This window comes from Pristiophorus japonicus, chromosome 21 (assembly GCF_044704955.1).
Source record: "Pristiophorus japonicus isolate sPriJap1 chromosome 21, sPriJap1.hap1, whole genome shotgun sequence".
NCBI lineage: Eukaryota > Metazoa > Chordata > Chondrichthyes > Pristiophoridae > Pristiophorus > Pristiophorus japonicus.
The window spans coordinates 16,763,044-16,785,532 of NC_091997.1; the positions used below are offsets into that span (position 1 = coordinate 16,763,044).

At 41.0% G+C, this 22,489-nt stretch overlaps 1 protein-coding gene across 9 annotated transcripts in view; it reads right to left on the reverse strand.

The window, feature by feature from the left end:
- LOC139233843 (pyruvate dehydrogenase (acetyl-transferring) kinase isozyme 2, mitochondrial-like) overlaps positions 1–22,489 on the reverse strand; it is a 54,531-nt gene that overhangs the window by 23,691 nt on the left and 8,351 nt on the right. For 3 of the 9 annotated variants that reach the window (XM_070864429.1, XM_070864432.1, XM_070864428.1), the window contains exons 4-12: positions 19,538–19,722; positions 18,730–18,819; positions 17,599–17,676; positions 17,225–17,301; positions 16,001–16,099; positions 15,610–15,720; positions 15,372–15,485; positions 2,861–3,017; positions 1,268–1,465 (exon numbers count right to left, since the gene is read on the reverse strand). In XM_070864429.1, coding sequence (XP_070720530.1) covers positions 1,293–1,465; positions 2,861–3,017; positions 15,372–15,485; positions 15,610–15,720; positions 16,001–16,099; positions 17,225–17,301; positions 17,599–17,676; positions 18,730–18,819; positions 19,538–19,722 — 1,084 coding nt within the window. In that variant the 3' untranslated portion in view covers positions 1,268–1,292. Of the gene's footprint in view, positions 1–1,267; positions 1,466–2,860; positions 3,018–11,820; positions 12,234–15,371; positions 15,486–15,609; positions 15,721–16,000; positions 16,100–17,224; positions 17,302–17,598; positions 17,677–18,729; positions 18,820–19,537; positions 19,723–22,489 lie in introns of those variants that run through there. The other 6 variants (XR_011588225.1, XR_011588224.1, XM_070864430.1 and 3 more) reach the window with 5 other exon arrangements.

Genomic DNA, 22,489 nt, shown 5'->3' on the forward strand with positions numbered 1-22,489 from the left:
TCTCCAGTTATAGGGCCTAAGGTTCCACATGATTTGTGCCTGATTTATAGGAGCAACTGGTGGAGAACGGACTATCTTAGAAATCGCAATTCTCCACATTTTTTTTTCTGCAGTTCTAGTCAGGTAGAACAGTTCTACTTTGGAACAGAATTGTTTCTTCAAAAGGGGGCGTGTCCGGCCACTGACGCCTGATTTCAAAGTTTCCACAGTGAAAACGTACTCCAAACTAAGTTAGAATGGAGCAAGTGAAGATTTTTGTAGAACTGAAAAAACCTGTTCTACACATTAAAAAATCAGGCGCAGGTTACAAATTAGGCGTCCAGAACGAGGTGGGGAGGGGGGAAGGGGGGGAAGGGAAGTCATTAAATTCTACAATAAATCCTTATTTATACTTATACAAATATTATACAAATAAATCCAACCTGAATAAACATTTATAAGCAAAGAAAAGATTAAATAAACCATCTTCCTACCTGTGTGAAAGTACTTCAGGCACGGAGAATGCTGCAGTCAGCCTGAGGCGCCCGTTCTTCCCGCGGGGGGGGGGGGAGGAGGCGCCCGTTCTTTCCCGCGGGGGGGGTGGAGGAGGCGCCCGTTCTTTCCCGCGGGGGGGGTGGGTGGGGGAGAGGAGGCGCCCGTTCTTTCCCGCGGGGGGGGGGGGGGAGGAGGCGCCCGTTCTTTCCCGCGGGGGGGGGAAGAGGAGGCGCCCGTTCTTCCCGCGGGGGGGGGGGGGGGGGGAGGAGGCGCCCGTTCTTCCCGCGGGGGGTGGGGGGGAAGGAGACAGTGAGAAGGCCGCAAGTGCTGATGTGCTGATGGCAATGTGCTTTTATTAAAAAAATGTTCAAAAATTAAACAGCTACAAAGAACTACAAAAATGGCCGAGTGCCAATGTTTTTTTCACACTGCGCGTGCGCGAACGCTCCAACGCGCACGCGCAGGGTTGCCGGCAGGAAAAAAACTCATTTAAATAGTACCCGCCCCCTCCCACTTACAAAATCGGCGCGAGTGTAGGTTCCGCCCCCCCTGGGCGCCACGCCAGGCAGACAAGGAGCTGCAGAACGCTCCAGAATCGCGACGTTTTTTTTAGGCGCCCAGCTCGGAGGGGCGCCCGTTTTTTATCGTGTGGAAACTTGGGCCCATACTCTCTGGCGTAATTTGAAGCAATATTTTGGGCTTACCAATCCATAACATTTAATGGTCCAGAATTTGCCTTCGGAAGCTTTCCACGGGCAGATGCCTCCGACCGCAAATATTTCTACGAAAGTACCTGGTGGTCCCGGAGGTTTGGTGACTTATGGTCTTGGGTCTCCACGCGAAGGACTGCCTAGAGGTCCCGGTATCCGGAGTGAATGGGCTTCGTACGTGTCCCTGCGATCACGTGGCCAACCCAACCAATCAAAATGGGGTTCATACTTATGGTTCGTTCCGTTTCTACGGATCTGCTGTAAGTATGAATGGGAATACCCTAAAAATACAAACACATTAAATAAATTCAAAAACACATTACCTATGTAAAATTAGTTCAAATGCGATTTAATTAAATACTTTATGCAAAAATTTATTTTTTTGAATTTTTTAAAATATGTTTTAACATGGATAAAAATAAATTTACCTTAATGGACAGGGTTTTTAATATATAATTGAGTGATAACATTTTATTTTTCCATTTAAAAAAATTCTTACCAGGCATAAGAATTTCAAGAGCATTCGCTGGGCAGAAGTTGGGCAAACCCGACTCTCCACTCACGGAAGCCCTTTTCCTCCGGGCATACCTAAACCCGGGACTTGCGCAGCCCCTTCAGGCATGTGCGCACCTTGCACGCCCCTGTAGGGGCTGCAAATCCAGCCACATTATTTTATTTATCGTGAGACGATTCCCTTTTACCCATTTTTCTAGATGCCGGAGCTTTTGTAGTCTTTTCTCCGTGGCACTCATCAACATTATACTTGGGATCAATATGTTACTAGTCTCTTTACTCTCTCCAATTTATTTTTTGTGGGGTGGTGAACAAAATTGAACACAGTACTCCAAAAATAGCCTGAGCAATATACTCGAAGCCCCATCAGAATCTCTCAAACACAAAGTACTGTTCTGGCTACAGTAATCTAATTTCTCTTTAATTACTTGATCATATGTCAGGCATTTAAAGTCTTGGGTTTACTGTCACTGCTAGTCTCCCTCGACCAACTCAACCCAATTCATTATATAGTTATGAAATTTTTTTCAACTAATGTGCAATAATTTATATTTGTTGTGGTTACATTTAATTTGCATAACCAAACTAAATCCTGTAAATCTTCTATTGCACCTTCCATCTCTACTGCCTTCCCTATTTTAGTGTAATTGGCAAATTTAACAACCTTAGGTAGGTCATTCATGTAGATTAGAAAGCACTTGCATTTATATTGCACCATTTATGTCCTCAATATACCCCAAAGCAATTCACGGGCAACTAATTACTTTTGAAGTAATGTCATGTATTGTAACCCATGTATAAGCTGACCTAAGTTGTGCACCTTGAGAACATTGACCACAAGGGGGTGAACTTGTGGGAGACACTCCTAACCTGGACTTTCAGGTATAAAGGGGATGCTCCACCCACCTTCATCATTTGAGGTCTTGATAATAAAGGTAACTGGTCACAGAGTGACCTTCTCTCAAGTATGGGCCTCGTGTGCATTTATACTGTATAGTAAGGATATATCACCTCCTCTCTCTCCCCTCTCCTCTCTCCCCCCACCTCCTCTCTCTCCCTCCTCCTCTCTCTCTCTCCTTCCTCTCCCCTCTTCCTCCCTCTCCCCTCCTCCTCTCTCTCTCCCCCCTCCTGGAACTCCCTCCCCAACAGAACTGTGTGAATACCTTCACCACACGGACTGCAGCGAAGCCCACATCCCAGGAATGAATAAAAAACTCTCCATGTGAAGGACACAAGAGTGGAATGTTGTGTTCTCAGACTGCTGCACTTTTCACGTGCAAGAATGCAAACTTGCCTTAGTATCCGTAGCTTACATAAATCCTGAGGTATTAAACAGAAAAAACAGCATATGAAAACTGACAGCTATTACCAATTTTCAAAAATGTGCATGTAAACTCTTAAGCAAATATTAAACTAGATCACTTCTAAGCAACTTCACATTTGACCTGTTTCCACACCCAGGATGTTGGGCTGAAAATTCCAGTCTCACATGCGCATTGTGCCAAAAAACGCCTTTTCCAATCTGTCAAGCTTTCTCACGATAGATCCTCCGCGTCCCCAGGAGATGTTCGGGAGAGATTGGGCCATTTGCCCAACTCATGCCCAGCGAATCTCCTTCAAAGTTTTATGCCTGGTAAAAGCAGGCGCATAGCTTACTTTTACCAGCGTAACACTTTTAAAACATATAAAAATTAAATTTAAACACTCATCTTTTGTATTAAAAACCCTGTCCATTAAGGTAACTTTATAATTAACCATATTTAAAAAAAAATGCAAAAAATATATTTTTTCTAAAACATTTAATTACATTTAATTTCAATTAATTTAAAATATATGAGGTGTTTTATTTCTTTATTATGCCATGTTTCGGTGTTTTAGGGGATTTTCTCATTGATAGTAATGGGAACTTGTACAAACGGAGTTCCCATTTTTATCAATGAGAATACTGCATCGTGATTGGTGGTCCAGGTCCACGTGACGCCAGCTTGTACGTACATACCTGAAAGACATCGCCCTGTGCACTGCACAGCGAATCTAGGCCTCCGAACGGGATCCTACGTTCCTCCGGGACCACCAGGTGCTTCTGTAGATTTTTTTCAGGTCGGAGGAGTTCGTACGAAGGAAGCCTCCGAATGCAATTTTCCCCCCACGATCGTTTCTCCTTTCCCCACCCCCTCCCCTGCACCTGAACCTACCTTTCTCCTCTGAGACTGCATGGTCTTGACTCATTTATGTGCCTGAATGATGAAAACTGGGCTACTTAAAAATGAGGTAGAGGACATGGAATGTATGCAATACTATATTTGATCTGGTATCTATTAACAAATTAACTAGAAATGAAATCTTCATCCACTCAAGAGTTACAGAGCATTCTTGTGCAATATGTACTCGCCACAATCCATGTTTTCACTTTGCTGACATGACCGTTTCACTTTAGCCTCCTATCCTTTACTTTCCTTGGACTGTTGATGAGATTAGTAGGAGCAGCTGCCTGTGCAAAGTGTGTGCGGGGTTCATATTAATGATTTCAAGATCTGTTTTGTCATGGAATCAGTAACAGTAACCTACAGATTAGCCAATTAAATAATAAACAGAATGCAAGTGAGTGAGGACCTTTGATTAGTATAGTAAAATTCAGATTCCTAACATTGTAAGAAAAGTGGTGAGGATGATTGTCAATGTAGAGAATGCAGGATCTTTTAATTACTGAATTACATTATGGCAATGAAAAGGAGCATTGATGCTTTAAAGTATGTTCCTTGCTGGTGATTGGTCGTTGTTGCTCATGTATTGTAGGTGAAGCACATCACTGCACATATTTATTTTCTTGTAAGATGTACCTTTTATTTTAATTCTGATTTCTTCTGATATTTATGCAAGCAGAATAAAGCATGGTTTGAATCTGATGTAAATATCTAAGTTAAGTACCAACTATGTGGCGCGGGTATACAATGTATTTGGTTCAGGTCTTGCTCCATGCCCATTATCTTTCATTTGTGGAATATGGATGTTCCATATACAGTCTATTATTCAAATAGATGGATGCAAATGTTTCAGCCTTGTCTTTTGCACTTGGATGCTGGGCTCTGCAATCAATGAGGATGGGGATATTCATGGAACCTCCTCTTCCCGTTAGTTGTTTAATTGTCCACCACCATTCACGACTGGATGTGGCAGGACTGCAGTTCTTTGATCTGATCCGTTGATTGTGGGATCACTTAACTCCATCTATAGCATGCTGCTTAGCATGCATGTAGTCCTGTGTTGCAGATTCCCCAGGTATACCTGGTGCTGCTCCTGGCATACTCTTCTGTACTCCTCATTGAACCAGGGTTGGTCTCCTAGTTTGGTGGTAAAGATAGAGTGTGGGATATGCCAGGCCATGTGTTTACAGATTGTGGTGGAGATCAATTCTGATGCCGCTGATGGCTCACAGCACCTCATGGATGCCCAGTTTTGAGCTGCAAGCTTTGTTCTGAATCTATCCCATTTAATACGGTGGTAGTGCCACACAACACGATGGAGGGTGTCCTCAGTGTGAAGACGGGTCTTCAACTCCAGGACTGTGCGGTGGTCACTGCTACCAATGCCGTCATGGACAGATGCACCTGCGACAGTTAGATTGGCAAGGACAAGTTTAAGTAGGTTTTTCCCCCTCGCATTGGTTCTCTCAGCACCTGCCGCAGGCCCAGTTTGGCAGCTATGTCCTTCAGGACTCGGCCAATAGTGGTGCGACCGAACCACACTGAAGTGAAGTCCCCCACCCAGAGTACATTCTGGGTTCTCAGTGCTTCTTCCGGATGAGGAGTACAGAATCGTCAGCTGAAGAAGAGCAAGAAGTGGTAATCAGCAGGAGGTTTCCTTGCCCATGTTTGATATGAGACTTCATGAGGTCCGGAGTCAATGTTGAGGACTCCCAGAGCCACTCCCTCCCTACTGTATATCACTGTGCCGCCACCCCTGGTGGAACAGGATATACCCAGGGATGGTGATGGAGGAGTCTGGGACATTGACTAAAAGGTATGACTAATCTGTGTGACAGCTCTGGATTACTAGTCCAGACAGAACCATTATGCTACTATTCCCGTGAGTAAACCTGTAACGTCTGTAAGCTTGTAATGTTGTAGCTCCACACCGTGGATGTGAATGTATTGTGTTACTGCAACTAAAGGTGAATAAATGAGACAGCGGACCAGAAGCTTCCGAAACTTCTGAGATGCCGTCTGCCATTATAGAAAGCAGTGTGTGCTGTGCTCTGTGAATATATCAGATTTGGCGATGAGATGGGATTTTTCAGATGATATAAAGCTGAAATTTTGCTGGTGAAGGATTCAACCAGCCAACAGAAAGACTTTGGAAGCTTCCCTGTCTTTGAAAATAGCTGCAAAATCCACGGTAAAAGAAACAAGCACACTGTCTGCACTACAGAGACAAAATGGCGGCAGCCACAGCAGTAATGGGTCATTTAGGTGAATGTAAACGCGACCAGGAAAGGTTTAAGGCATTTGTGGACCAGTTCGAAATGTATTTCACTGCAAATAATATAATCGAAGTTCCAGAGAATGCTGATCAGAACCAGGCTATGTTGGAACGTAAGAGAGCGATTTTCTTATCTGAAGTGAGTCCGGAATTGTATGAAAGGCTGCTAAATCTGCTTGTGGCGGACGAGCCAAAGGACACAACGTATAAAGAGATTTTAATGAAGCTGGAGTAGCATTACAACCCCAAACCGTTAGAAATTGCTGAAAACCATCGTTTCGATATACGAAATCAAAAGACTGATGAAAATATCAGTGAATACATTGTAGCATTAAAAAAGCTATCTATTCACTGTAATTTCTGAACTTTTCAAAACCGAGCATTGCGGGACTGTTTTGTGTATGGGATGAAAAATGATGCGATCAGAAGTAAGTTATTGACGATGGATGACTTGACTTTTGAGATTGCTTGTCAGACAGCGAGGTCGATGGGCATGGCCGAACAATATTCCCGAGAATTTCATAATAATTACAGCCGGCAGACAACCGAGGTAAATCGTCTGCGGGTTCAAAGTAAAAGGTGGTGGGGGCCCAAAGTCTCAGAAACTGGAAATTCTAACAGAGCACCGAAGTCGTGCTGTAGGTGCTGGGATAACTCATTGCTCAAAGTTAGCCATATGTGAAGGCAGAGTGTTTCTTCTGCAGAAAGGCTGGGCATCTTGCGAAGGCATGCCGACTGAAGGGTAAACCAGCTTTCAAAGCTATGAGTCCAGTTTTTAAAGCTATGAGTACAAATCCCCAGAGACTACATAGCATGGAAGAACAACAACAGGACAAGGAGATGTTAGAGTCACACGTCATCAGGAGTACGAGGTTAATGGACAGTGATTCGAAAACTATCAAAATCCACAGAGGTTGCGAGATTCAAGATACTAATGGAATTCGACACTGGTGCATCCGTGAGAGTAGTACCGGAGTCGCTATACCTCGACAAATTGCGTGATTTCCCATTGGAGAAATCCAAGATAGAGCTGCGAAGCTACTCGGGAGAGAACATTCCTGTTGTAGGTCGCATCACTGCATCGGTGAAATACAAGGATCAATTTCAGAACTTGCCTCCAATAGTAGTGAAAGGAGACAAGCACGTGTTACTAGGAAGAAATTGGTTGAGATCACTGAAGCTGGATTGGAATGAGATTTTTCATGTTGAAACGAGATTTTCATCAACAGATGATGTTATCAAGAGTTATCCGAAGATGTTCTGCGAAACGGGAAGTCCGATCCAAGGCTTCAAGGCGAGTGTCAGGCTACAGAAGGACGCTAGATCAATTTACTGCAAGTCACGTTCTGTACCATAATGTCACTGAACTTTGTTCATTCTTGGGTCTTTTGAACTATTATGGGATGTTCCTACCAAATTTGGCTACAATATTACATCAGCTGGAAGTGGTCAAAAGAATGCGATACAGCATTCAGGGCGTGTAAAAGCAAATTGTGCTAGTGAGAGTAATTATGCGCAAATTGAAAGGGAAGGTTTGGCATTAATTTTTGGGGCAAATACTTGTATGGTCATAAGTTTACCATCGTTACAGACCATAAGCCCCTAACAGCAATCCTCCATTCAAAGTCCCCAGTTCCAACATTAGCTGCAGCCCGAATGCAGAGATGGGCTTTGATTTTGTCAGCATATACATACGTTGAATACAGACAATCAGTAATGCTGATGCAATGTCTAGATTGCCTTCCCCATCACAAGTTACACCCGATAGGGAAGAAGCGTTCTATTTTTCATATATTGATGAACTGCCAGTCACAGCTGAAGAGATTGGTAGAGCAACCAAACGTGACCCAGTGATGTCAAAGGTGTATGATTATATTGTAAATGGTTGGCCAAACCAGATAATAGACAAAGATATTCATCCATTCTTCATTCGTAGGAATGAATTATCAGTCGATACAATCTTTATCATGTGGGGTGCAAGAGTGATTATACTAAATAAATTCAGGTCCAAATTATTAGGAGACCTCCATGACCAGCACCTGGGAATGTGCTTGACCAAGAGTTTTGCACGCAGTTATTTATGGAGGCCAGGTCTTGATAAAGATGTAGAGTACATCGTGAGCCAGTATACAACATGCCAATCGGTAAGCAAGCAACCACCATCAGTACCATTACAGCCATGGAAATAGCCTCCCAGGGTATGGCAAAGGCTACATATTGATTTTGCTGAGCTGGAAGGACAATTGTTCATTGTGATTGATAGCCATTCGAAGTGGGTAGAGGTGTTCCCAATATGGAAAATAACAAGTAAAACATTAGACATTTTGTGAAGTTTATTTTCTTCATTTGGCCTCCCAGAAGAAATTGTTTCGGATAATGGACCACAATTTCGTTAAGAATTTGCAGTTTACGAGCAAAAATGGTGTGCAACACACCAAGGTTCCACCGTACCACCCTGCTTCAAATGGTGCAGCAGAGCGCACTGTACAAATTGTGAAATGTGCCCTCATAAAACAAATATTAGATCCAAAGCCAAAGAAACGACAGTTGTCATTGGATCACAAATTGGCTAATTTTCTAATAACATATCGTAATGCGTCTCACACAACTACTGGTAGAACACCAGCAGAGTTGTTTCTCAAACGGCAGCCACGAGTCAGATTCTCGATGTTAAAACCAAATTTGGCGCAGTCCATAGAAGAAACACAATTAAGACAGAAAGAGAATCATGATAGAGGTAGAGTAAAAGAGAGGTGTGAAATTAAATCAGAAGGTGAGAGTGAAGAATCATCACCATAAATGAGTAAAGTGGTTACTAGGAAGAGTGGTGAAGATATATAGTCCTCGCACATATTTGGTCAAGATGTTGCATAATGGACAGGTTAAGTTTGTTCATATTGATCACATTTCACCTACAGACATGGAAGGAGTTGAAGGTGGGAATGATTCAATTATTTTTGACTCATCAGAGAGTTTTGTTACACCAGTAGCATATCCTACATCTAATGTACTGGAAACAAATCCAAGAGAAAATCAGAATTTAAGTCCGAGTCCGAGTCAAGAAAACAAAGAGTCTGAAGTTATCGTGAGTTCAAATGGAAATCAAGGAAATTCCTTGGAGGAAAACTTTCCTCAGGATCAGCCTCGAATGAATTTAAATTCGACACCATGTTTGGAAGGGTCTGTTAGAGAGCGAAGGTATCCTCTTTGAAACAGAAAACAAGTGGTTAAGTTAAATTTGTAAATATGGCAAAATAAGTCCATATCCTTTGTTATGTATAAACATGCAAGTTATGTATGATGTTTGTTATAATAACTTCTTAATTAAAGGAGGGAGAAGTGTAGTGTAATGTCTAAGCTTGGAATGTTGTAGCTCCACACTGTGGATGTGGACGTAGTGTTACTGCAATTAAAAGGTGAATAAATGAGTCAGCTGACCAGAAGCTTCTGGAACTTCTGAGATGCTGTCTGTCATTATAGAAAACCCAATTTGAATCAATTGGTAGCATTATTTTCATTAATCATTCTAAAAGGAATCCAGGTGAATATTCAATGAAAGGTACTTAAGCCTTTCAATGGAGTGTGCTATATGTAATCCTAAAGTGGATGGAAGAAAGGATATCTGTGACCTGATTAGTATATGATGACGAGGGCAATATTCTTTCTATCAAGTTTAAAGATTATACTGCTGCTCACAATAGTATTTCTGGCAATTCAAAACTAAAAAATTACATCTCTGCTAGAAATATAGTCAACAAAATAGGTAAAATTGTCATTTATTTTTAAAATGATTATTGATAGTGCAAATTTTGAACCACATTTGGACATCTTAAAGTCTGACAGGAGGAAAAATAATTAGGTCCTTATGACAGTTTATCATATTGAACATGATCCTATTTTCAAATGCATATACAATGCTGACGTACACAAATATACAAGTGAGATACGGTACCAAAGGTTAAAGTGATAGCTGATATTAAACACACACAACCAAGGTTAGTGGTCATGTATTACTTAAAATTCAAGACAGTTTTTTTTTTAAAACCTCCTCAAAACTAACCAGTTGAAATCAAACAAGCTTTAAGCTTAATCAATTTTAAGATCCACAGGTGCTATGTACTATTTTAACAAAAACACCAACACATTGCAGTAGCTACTGATAAAGTCCATTAGCAAATGCTTCACAATTTTAAGGAGGCAATGATTCATTTTTTTCCCTAATGCACACATCTTTGACACATTTTACTTAAAGCATATATACAGATTCATACATAGAATTAATATACAGATAAAAACAAACATGTAGTATTTTACTATATATTAAAATGACTTGGATTTTGGATAGAGCAGAGTATGTCTGCAGGTGTAAGCTAAGGAGGTAGAGTAAGTTTTCAAGAGTAGAATATTGTAAAACAGATAAATAGATAAGCAAATGGGCAAAACAGTGGCAAAAGTCTAATATAAGAAATTTAGACAGAATAATTGCAGATGGGAATACATCTAAAACAGCCCTTGGGAAGGGGTGAGGATTGAGAAGGACAATGAACAAAGGGATTTAGGGGGTCCAGGTATCTAAGTGATCAAAAAATATAGCTTGTAGGAGCAAAACATATCTAAAAGGTTAAATGTGATGTTGAGCTTCATCACAAAAGGTTTAGAATATAAAAGCAAGGAATTACTGCTTCAATTATATACAACATTGGTCAAAATATTCTGTTCAGTTTGGGTTTACCATGTAAAGAGGATTATCTGGCTTTGGAAATACTCCAGCGTTGAATCATCAGAAAGATATCGGGGATGAAGAGGCTGAGTTAACTTGGATAATATTGCCAGAAAAGGAGGTTATGGGGTAATCCAATTGATGTGCATAAAAATGATGAGAATTAACAAGAAAGATAGGGAAGGAGAATGCAGAAGAAGATATAATCTTAGAATTGAAGCCAAGTAAATCTAGGAAATTCTTCATCGCACAAAAGGATTGAAAGGCCATAGAGAGCTATGCACCAAAGTGTCACAATGCAAAATCAATACTTACTTGAAATTAATTGACATGAATAAGGAAGGGAATTGGAATTAAACAGCTGTCATAGCTAACAAAAAAGGAGAGCCCATTTTGACAGGCTGAATGTCCTATGCCGATTCCTAATTTTCAGAGTTTACTCCTAACTTGTCGCAAAGTAGTTTAAGAATCACCAATGGTTACAGATCACATAGTTTCAGAACCATCTAGCCAAGCAAGATAAACACAGCACACCTAAAAAAATAGATATGACTTTAATACACACAATCATATTTTTCCCCAAAGTATTTTAAATGTATTTGAACGGTACTTAGCTTATTGATTTGTTAAATTTCACCATTTAGATCAATATGTACAGTACGTGGTCATATTTTAAAACGTTTCTTCTTTGTAATATATGGTCCAAAATCTGAATTTCTACAACTGTTTTTACTGGTGAAAACAAAGGCTCAGTGTTCCCTGCAGTACTGCTACCTTTACCCACACACCTAGCTTGACTAGTAATCCAGACTTTTAATGCCATCTGATGTGCTTGCTCCACAATTTGACACTCTAAGCTTGGAACAGCTTAAATATTTACAGCAACACTTTTCTCCCCCTCCCCCCCCCCCCCCCCAGTCCCACCCAACAGTCATTCAATAAAGATCTCTTGACTCTTAACAGTAATATTCTGCAAAAAAGAAAAAGGACAAAGACCATTGCTTAGAATCAACTCTAGGTTAATCACTTGAGAAGACCCCTTTCATCTATAATTGCCTCTATTCTATTCTACTTTGTAAAGAACCATGCTATAGTATAAAAATCACATGTGGCTGACTGCCATGTCCAATTGAAAATGGACACAGAGTTACTTTTGATTCTTTTCTAAATCATTGAGCTGGTGGGTTTGTGCGTCACTGCTGGATCTTGTGCACAGCCAAGTTCTTTGGATCCCGACTAGGTACACACCAATCGTCAGCCTCATGGCAATGCTGATAATGTCGCCAGGCAGATTTGTTATAAACTGGTAGTCTCTCTACTGAGTCTTTCGATAGAGCCTAAAAAGACAAATACTGAAGAGTGAATATATAAGCCGAATAAACATCTGAATGAGATAATGAAAGTTTGATTCAGAGAATTCTGATAAACAGAAATTACAATGTACTGGCCTTCGTGGGTTCCCTTTGGCAGGGAATCGCGGATCTTAAAAAAAATAATTTGTTTACTTTGCTCAAGCTCTAAAACGGTCAATGCTGGATGACTGGGCAGCACAAGGTGAGTAAACAGTGTCTTTAGATTTCAATACAGCCCAGACTAGTGTAATGAAAATCACCTCTCTCTTCTGGTTGCAGACATCACTGATGGTCTCAACCAGTCCTTGAGCAGGAGACCGATGCAGAAGAATGGGTCGCAGCACAGCTTCCCATAAATTGGAAACATTGAACATCCCACAAGAACTACTTCTTTAGGAAATGCAAATCAGTATCGATGAATTTAAAGGTTTAGCTATGATGTTCGCCATGGTTGAATGACCTTCAAATACCATCTGGGCTCACATTCGAAGAATAACAATTTGGGATTGGTACTTGCACTCATCTAACCATATCCCATCAGACATCACTGTGTTTAGGTGAGGGATTGGGAGAAAATTTGAGGGTGGGAGAAAGAGAGTGCAGGAAGAAGAGATGCCAAACAAATTGCTTTTTGCAATAGCTTGTCACGATTTTAGGTTTTTAAAATAGAAAAGTCTTCTCATGCCAAGCTCGAAGTTCAGTGTACTGAAGTTGGTCTATGTTCTGCAACTTGTACCTTTTTCAATTATTTAGCAGAGGTGCTTAACTGTAGATTGACAATTACAGTCAGCAGACTACAGCAAGGAGTGTATTTAACATGATTGTGATGCAGTGGAGATATGCCTCATTTTGAATCATAAAATACTTATTTTTAATGATTCTTTATGCGAGTTTGTGTCTGCCGTATATCAATTTAAATTAGTTTATCTGCACTACATGGCCCATGTGCTCCTTCTCGTCTCTGATGTTTCCAATTATATTTGAGTAAATTATTCATGGTTATAGTCAAGTTATGGGAGTGGAACTTCTTTCACCCTGTTTGGGATTGGGGGGACAGGGCGGTGCCCGTTATTTCCCACTATTAGCTCCTGGCAGGCGAGGTGATTCCGCACTAGAAGCATTTGAGCACAAGGAGACATAGCTAATCATTTGGGACTCATGACCCACCAGCGAGTGCGAATCTCATGATCCACCAAGTAGTGAGATTGCAGCAGGTATTGCTGTCAGAGTGTCTTAATCAACACTAGCATGACAGCTCAGTGCTCAGAGCCTGCCTGATACAGAAATGAACAGCGATGAAACAGAAGTTAGTTTGATCTTTTGACCAATAAACAGTGTCTACTCGTTAACTAAATAAAGCATGATCAGAATCTTAACCGATGTCTTGTTTGGCAGACACTCTCTGGAATGCTGCAAGGTGAAATAATGTGAATCTACTCTCGTGATTACCCACTCTGACATGTTTGAAATAGAAACCCACTATGGAAAGTTGTCAAGTACAAGTCAAACACATGTCATAGAAGGAGGGAAAATAAAACTTGTAGCACTAGTTATTATAGGGCCTATTAAATTGCTATATGGCCCAGGATAGCCCACATCCTAATCGTATTACCTTGCAGGGAGGGAACATCATCATAGCTTGGTCACCATCCCACAACAGCATTGGCTATGAATGAAGGCTCAGTTGCACATGTAGTACCTTCTGCCAAGGGATGCGATTGAATTTCAGAAAAACTGCAAGTCAGTTCCAACTCCAACTTTTAGTTTATTAGGTGCCAAAAGCATTGGGTTTGGGAAAGTAAGAGCCACAAAATTTCCATCGGCTAAATTACGAGTACTGATCCAGAAATATGGAGGGCTACCCACAGCCACTTGTATGGTCTTGTCATCACACAAAAGCTTGCCACCTCAAAAGGTTTCAGTAATCAAGGTCATCTTTGAGCTCCAGCTCATCTACCTCTTAATTCACATCTCCCTGCACACATCCCCTTCCACCTCCTCCCCAGGCCATGCCCCACCCTACCTCTAACCTGCTCCAACCTTGTATTCCAGTTTGCATCCTAATCTCCTGGGTTTCTGTACATTGCAACCACCCTCTCCCCACCATACTTTATTGACTTAGTAGCAGAGCTTCCACCCATTTAGATCCCATCCTCTGCAATTCCTTCCCTAAACTGGTTTGCCTTCCTACTTCTCGCTTGCTTTTAAAAAAAGCGTCCTCAAAATCTTTTTGATCATGTATTTCAGACACCCCTTTTAATTCTCCTTCAACTGCTCAGTCTGTTCTTTCCTATGCTTCATTCCGTCAAAGGCAGTATACAAATGTAATTAGTTGCTGTTGACCACAGTTCTGTCAATATCATGACTGTCATCAACATGTAGCAATGGAGTTGCAAGTTTGATTTCACAATAGATTTTTACCAGCTTAACTATTGCACCATTATTAAGCAAATATATAATTTTATAATTTCTATACTTAAGATTAGAGTTGCATTGTACTTTTGCAAAGTTTTTAAATGTCTTGTATAAAACGTAGGTTCTCTTCATTTGATTTTATACTTTTCAATGCAATTCAGCCTTGGCTCAGAGGTAGCACTCTCGCCTCGGAGTCAGAAGGTTGTGGCTTCAAGCCCCACTCCAGAGACTTGAGCACATAATCCAGGCTGATGTCTCAGTGCAGTACTGAGGGAGCGCTGCACTGTTGGAGCTGCTGCCTTGCAGATGAGAAGTTAAACCGAGGCCCCGTCTGGCTTCTTGGGTGGATGCAAGAGATCCCATGGCACTATTCGAAGAAAAGCAGGGGAGTTCATCTGACTAATACTTATCCCTCACTAAAACAAATTATTTGATTATGTATCTCATTGTTGTTTGTGGGACAACACTATGTACACTGGCTGCCACATTTCCTTACTTACAGTAATGACTACACTTCAAAAGGTATTTCATCAGCTGCAAAAAAGTTGAAAGGCACTATATAAATGCAAGTCCTTTCCTACTGCTAAACTGCACTTAAATATGTCTCAGTACACAGTGACAAGTACTGTTTGCATTTCAATTTGAAGTATCAAAAACAAAAAGTAATTTGATATGTATTATTTTATATCTCCCAGAGAAGATGCTTACCTTTAGGTAAATAACTGCATCGGTTCCATAACCCTCCATGGAATAGAGCTGAAGATCTCCCTGAAAATACTTGGCATAAAGTCTTGAAATAGGCAGCCCATAGCCAAAACCAGCCTGAAAATGTAATAATACTGCATGAGCAGACTACATTTGCAAAAATAAATTCATTAATACTGATGAACTATACGGGGGTACAGGATGTATACATGTGGAAGTTAATGCGTGAATAAATGCATACCAGTGGTGCACCTCCAGGACTGCCCAAGTATGGTGTGGGAGCTGTGCTATACATGTAACTGAACAGCCGGTCTATCTTACTCAGTGGGACACCTCCACCTTTGTCACTCATCTATGAAAAACAAAGGAGATAGACTATGATACAAAGACAAAATAGTTCTCATAAGGGTTTTACAATAAAATGCATGATCAAAATGTCATATTCATATGATAACTGCAATAAGATACTGAAATTGTGAGACTGCAGCTTCAAGGGAAATTCAATGTTCATTTTTACACCTAGCTCACTGTTGGTCAGCAGAAATAGAATTGGCAATCTGGATATTATGTTTACGGTCTTAAAGTGTGCACATAAAATAATGATTTAAAAATAAAACATTAAATATTTTCACCTTAATTGTGACATCTTCTCCGCCCAATGCAACTCTTACTTTAATAGATGGAAGACAAGGACTGGATTCATGACTTTCCACAGTAGCTCTCATTGCATTCTTGAATAAAAAGATGACATGCCACTGAATGTATTTACTTTATTTAAACAGCACAAGTACCAGTGCATCACCAAACAGTTCCTACTAAAAGATCTACTGATTAAATGTGAGATGGACCATTCACTAGCCATGAATGATTTTTTAAAACCAGCTTAATAAATGTTACCAATTATGAAATGTATTGATATGAACATTTTTGGTATATATGGAAAGCAATATTTCCCAACATGATTAATACATTAATCTATTAATGCTGCACGTACAGCAGTGGTGTTAAGTACAAGGAAAATATGAGAGAGATACATAACTCTCACTGTAACAATACCACATTACAACTCTCAAATCCATTTATGTAGATGATCTAAATGCAAGTGCAAGGCATATTTCACACAATACAGTGCAGTATTCTATTTACTAATGGACAATCATATGCTACAAAAGGTCAATGGAAGTTCATGTTAGTCTCTGTTGCAATCTTGTGCAAGATCCAGTGTTGTGCCTGCTCATTGGTCTCCACTCAAGTGGCAGCTCCCCACTAATGCTTCCTGTTGTTGCTCACTTTCTCTTACAGACAGCTTAGTTATCAGTGAAAGGGGTTTAAGTCAATTTGTGAGATTTCAGACTATTATAGCACAAACTTCCTTGCATTTGTATTTTAACTGTATACGTTATTAAGAATGCAATGGTGTTGCTGAAGGGTTGTGATAGTGAAGGTTAGAGGAGAGTGTATGGCTCTTAGCTGGTGTCCCGTGTTATCACTGGGTCTCAGCACTGAAAGTTACTCAGTTCTTATTTAAATGTCAAGTTATCATTGTTACTTGTTGTATGGAAATCAAAGAGGACCAGAAACATTGGGTAAAAGAGCCGGTAATGAACAAGGGCAAATCCCTAACCCAAGATTTTGGATAAAAAGGCATTTTGCAGTCAACACTTTCACCAGCCGCTCTACATTTAGCGTTCAGTCTTTGACAAAATAGCCAAATTTCATGCTTAAAAAAAAACATTTCTACTTTAGTTCAATAATATTTTAACATTGTGGAATCAGGCACAAAGACTTAGCGATAATTAGTGTCACATTTCAATTGTAAATTTTCAAATAAAAAGTTTTGACAATTGGTTTCTTACTTTGAAAAGTTCAAACAGCATGTGGTAGAGATGAGATGGCACGTAAACAATATGGACAGGTCCTGAACCACTTACTGCTGGAATAACAGAAAAAGTTAGTTTGCAAGATTTTTTTTTCTTTCAGAAAGTCATTAGTAATGCAATAAAAAAACTCTTTCACAGGTCAGTATGGTCATGCTTTCTGTGCAAAGTTGAAGGATATGTATGGATTAAAGTGCCATGCAAACACCAATTTCAGATGTATTGCGCACATATTTTTTAAGAAACAGCTACACGAGGAAAAAAAAACTGATGAGATATACTGCAGGATATTTATTCTGATTCGATCAATAACTTCAACATCAACAGTCATAAATTAACTCCTGCAGCCTTACCATTGTGTTGTTCCACTTCTAATGCAGGGGAGTCCATATAATATTGGTCACAAAGCAGTTTGGCAGTTTCATATGCATCTGTGAACAATAGGAGCAAACAGTGACCATCCTTAAATCTACAGCAATCATTTTCTATGCAAGAATGCACATACCAGTATACAACAGCTTTACGCAAAGCTTCCATACATAAAACCATAAGAAATAGCAACAGGAGTAGGCCATTTGGCCCCTTCGAGCCTGCTCCACCATTCAATGAGATCATGGCTGATCTGATCTTGGTCTCAACTCCACTTTCCTGGCCTGCTCCCCACAACCCTCGACTCCCCTATATTTCAAAATTCCATACCTCAAATTACCCACTGCTTTACGATACTTAGTGTCACAGTAAAACATGGAACTCCACTAGGCATTACTAATATGATAGAATCCTGATTTTGATAATTGAGCCTGAGGGAGAAAAAGAAGCATCATGCAGAAATGCTTTCCAGCGTGGAAATATGTTGAAACAAAGGCAGCTGAATCAACAACATCTACGCGTACAGAGCTTTTAGTGGCTGCTGTAATAGCAACATAGGCAGAGATCTGGAAATCACTAGCTGCCCTCTTACCTTAACTTTCCTTGCACTAAAAGAGCAATTTTAATCTTTTTTTTTTAATTAAGTTTTTGGTACAGGTATTAAAAAAATTGTAATACAAAATACTTAAGAATATGGATTATATTTAGTTAATTAGTGATCAAAATACTTACAACCACCACTTATGAATTATGACATATTTTTACACTAATCAGAGTATCACCATTTGATGACAACAGCAGCCAATCTGATTGAGTTATCAATATTTGTACAGTAACAATGGCTTTTTGTTCGTTTAAAAAAATGATAGTTTAGTATCAGCAGCTAGATTTAGGTTGCTGGGGCCAACATGAATACTAATGAAAACATCACTCGAATCCTCTAATGCTGACAGTGGCTGATTTTGAATTTTCTGAACATTCCATTGAAATCTCTGAAAACTCAAATGCACAGATAAAACAGAGATTCTGTTTGTGGATTTTCACTGACTGGTGTCATTTGTAATTCTTTAGATACATTAAAAATATTTCCCCAAGTGAAAAAATTGATGACTTGCCTCTAATGACATTTACAACTTCGCAGTCTGGATCAATACTACCTATATGCTTTGGATGAGCTGGATTTGTTGTACCATCAAAAATTAGTGCTTAAGAAAGAAAGAAATGTTAAAAATTGACACGTTTAATGTTTTTTTAAATAAGCAAAATCTATCAAAATAAAGAATTTGATAATAACCCAGTTATTCATAGTACTAAATTCACAAACGCCCAACACATTTCATTGCTCACTCTTAACTAATTATGCCATTAGGAGGTTTGTTACATTATCCCACTCTAGGTAATTGGGATTAGATTGAATGACCTTTTGTTGGATGGAGCAGATATAATGGTAAGTACTGCAGAGAATAGAATACGGCCAGGGTGATCTCCTGGACTAGTTTCGATCGCCTGGATGGGTCGGTGGGGAATTTTCCCAGATTTTTTCTCCCTAAATTGGCCTGGGTTTTTAAATCTGGTTTTTGCCTCAGCCAGGAGATCACATGACTCCGGTTGGGGTGGCATGTAGAATGCTTTAGTATAAGGGGCGTCGCAGTTGTGATGCGGCGGATTGATTGAAAAGCAAAGAGCACCCAGCCTAGTCTTTATTTATGGGTTTGTGTGTGGCCTTTAGGGCTGCTGACCGGGGGCCATGTGGCTCTTTGTCGGCCGCCACAGACATGATGGGCCAGAATAGCCTATTTCTGTGCTGTAAATTTCTACGTTTCTAGATTTCTTTAAAAAAAAATGTAGTTAAAATTGTTTCTAGAAAAGGAAGCCCACTCTTAAAAATGCATCATGGAGGGCTGACTCAAAGTTTACACTTACTATGCTGATTGATGAGCATTCGAATGGAAATACGGCTCATGTAGAATCGATCCAGAAAATACTGGACATTCTGACTGGTGATACTATCTTCCCAAAATGATTCCTTGTACTCGATCACACCTTGAGCCATTGTTGGAACAACATCATTGTGCCTGTTCCGGATTGTGATTAAGGCATCTGTAAAACTAAGAACATACAAAAACTAAGAAACCAAAGCCTTCAAGGTAGATTTAAAAAAATGTTCTATACATTCCGGGATATGGGCATCACTGGCAAGGCCATCATTTATTGCTCATCGCTAATTGCCCTCGAGAAGGTGGCAGTGAGCCGCCTTCTTGAATGGCTGCAGTCCTTATAGTGAAGATAGACAGTCGGAGGGAGTTTCAAGATTTTGACCCATGAAGGAATGGCGATATATTTCCAAGTCAGGATGATGTGCAACTTGGAAGGGAATTTGCAGGTGATGGTGCACCCCTGCGCCAGCTGCCCTTGTCTTTCTAAGTGATAGAGGTCGCGGGTTTGGGGATCCGTGGCAAGTTGCTGCAGTGCATCTTAAAGATGGTACACACTGCAGCCACGGCGCGCCGGTAATAGAGGGAGTGAACGTTGAAGGTGGTAGATCGGGCGCCAATGAACCGGTCTGCTTTGTCCTGGATGGTGTCGAGCTTCTAGAGTGTTGTTGGAACTGCACTCGTCCAGGCAAGTGGAGAGTATTCCACCATACTCCCGACTTGTGCCTTGTAGATGGTGGAAAGGCTTTGGGGAGTCGGGGGGGGGGGGGGGGGGGAAAAGAGATACTTGCCGCAGAATACCTAGCCTCTGACCCGCTCTTGTTGCCATTGTATTTATGTGGCCTGTGAAGTTAAGTTTCTGGTCAATGGTGACCCCTAGGATGTTCATGGTGGGCGATTCGGCGATGGTAATGCCATTGAATATCAAGGGAAGGTGGTTAGACTCTCGCTTGTTGGAGATGGTCATTTCCTGGCACTTGTGTGACACGAATATTACTTGCCATTTATCAGCCCAAGCCGGAATGTCGTCCAGGTCTTGCTGCATGTGGGAATTGACTGCTTCATTTTCTGAGGAGTTGCGAATGCAACTGAACACTGTGTAATCATTAGCGAACATTCCCACTTCTGACCTTATGATTGACAGGCCATTGATGAAGCAGCTAAAGATGGTTGAGCCTAGGACACTGCCTGAGAAACTCCTGCAGCGATATCCTGGGGCTGGATGATTAACCTCCAACCACCACAACCATCTTCCCTTGTCCTAGGTATGACTCCAGCCATTGGAGTTATCCCCCCACCCCCCGATTCCCATTAACTTCAGTTTTACTAGGGCTCCTTGATGCCACACTCAGTCAAATGCAGCCTTGATGTCAAGGGCAGTTACTCTCACGTTACCTCTGGAATTCAGCTCTTTTGTCCACATTTCAACCAAGGCTGTAAAGAGGTCTGGTGCCGAGTGATCCTGGTGGAACCCAAATTGAGCATCGGTGAGCAGGTTATTGGTAAATGCCACTTTTTAGCACCGTCAATGACACCTTCCATCACTTTGCTGATGATTGAGAGTAGACTGATGGGGCGCTAATTGACCGATTGGATTTGTTCTGCTTTTTGTGGACAGGACATACCTGGGCAGTTTTCCATATTGTCGGGTAGTTGCCAGTGCTGTAGATGTACTGGAACAGCTTGCTTCGAGACGCGGCTAGTTCAGGAGCACAAGTCTTCAGCACGATAGCTGGGATGTTGGTGGGGCCCAGAGCCTTTTCTGAATCCAGCCATTTCTCGATACTACATGGAGTGAATCGGATTGGCTGAAGACTGGCTTCTGTGATGGTGGGGACCACAGGAAGAAGCCGAGATGGATCATCCACTCGGCACTTCTGGCTGAAGCTGTTGCAAACGCTTCAGTCTTGTCTGTTGCCACCCTCAGTGCTTCTTTCAAGTGATGTTCAATATGGAGAAGTATTGATTCATCAGCTGTGGAACGGCAGTCAGTGGTAATCAGCAGGGGGTTTCCTTGCCCATGCTAGACCATGAGACTTCATGAGGTCTGGAGTCAATGTTGAGGACTCCCAGAGCCATTCTCTCACCACTATGCTACCACCTTGGGTGGGTCTGTCCTGCCTGGGACAGGCCATACCCAGGGATGGAGGAGTCTGGATGGCGCAAAAGTATGATTCTGTGAGTATAGCGGTCAGGCTGTTGCTTGATTAGTCTGTGGGACAGCTCTCCCAATTTTGGAACATGTCCCCAGATGTTACTGAGGAGGACTTTGCAAGGTCGACTGGACTGGCGCGTCCAAAGCTGGTGCCGAGGTTGATGCCGGGTGGTCCGTCCAGTTTTATTCTCATTATTGTTTCTTGTAGCGGTTTGTAACAACTGAGTGACTTGCTAGGCCATTTCAGAGGGCAATTAAAAGTGAACCACATTGCTGTGGGTCTGGAGCCAGACCAGGCGAGGATGGCAGATTTCCTTCCCTAAAAAAGGACATGAATGAAGCAGATGGGTTTTTACAACAATCCGATAGTTTCATGGTCACCATTACGGACACTAGTATTTTATTCCACGTTTATTTAATTTACTGAATTTAAATTCCCCAGCGGCCATGATGGGATTATGAACTCACATCTCCGGATTATTAGTCCAGGCCTCCTACATTGTTCTTTTAAGTCAGATTAGATCCATTTTAGATCTAGACATTCTACGGAAACCAGATTTACTAGAACACAAGTAATCTAATTTAAAAGACTAATGTAAACGCACCTAGAAAGTTGTCCAAACAATTTTCTGATATTGTGTTTCTCAAGCTGCACTACCAGTCAGCACCTCGAGTGATATTAGTACTGAAAAGCTTTAAGCATGAAAAGCTATAGTAAATCACCATTGAGGCGAAATTCCTTTCAACTAAAAGCAGGATACTGTCAGTTGTTTGCTGTAATTAACA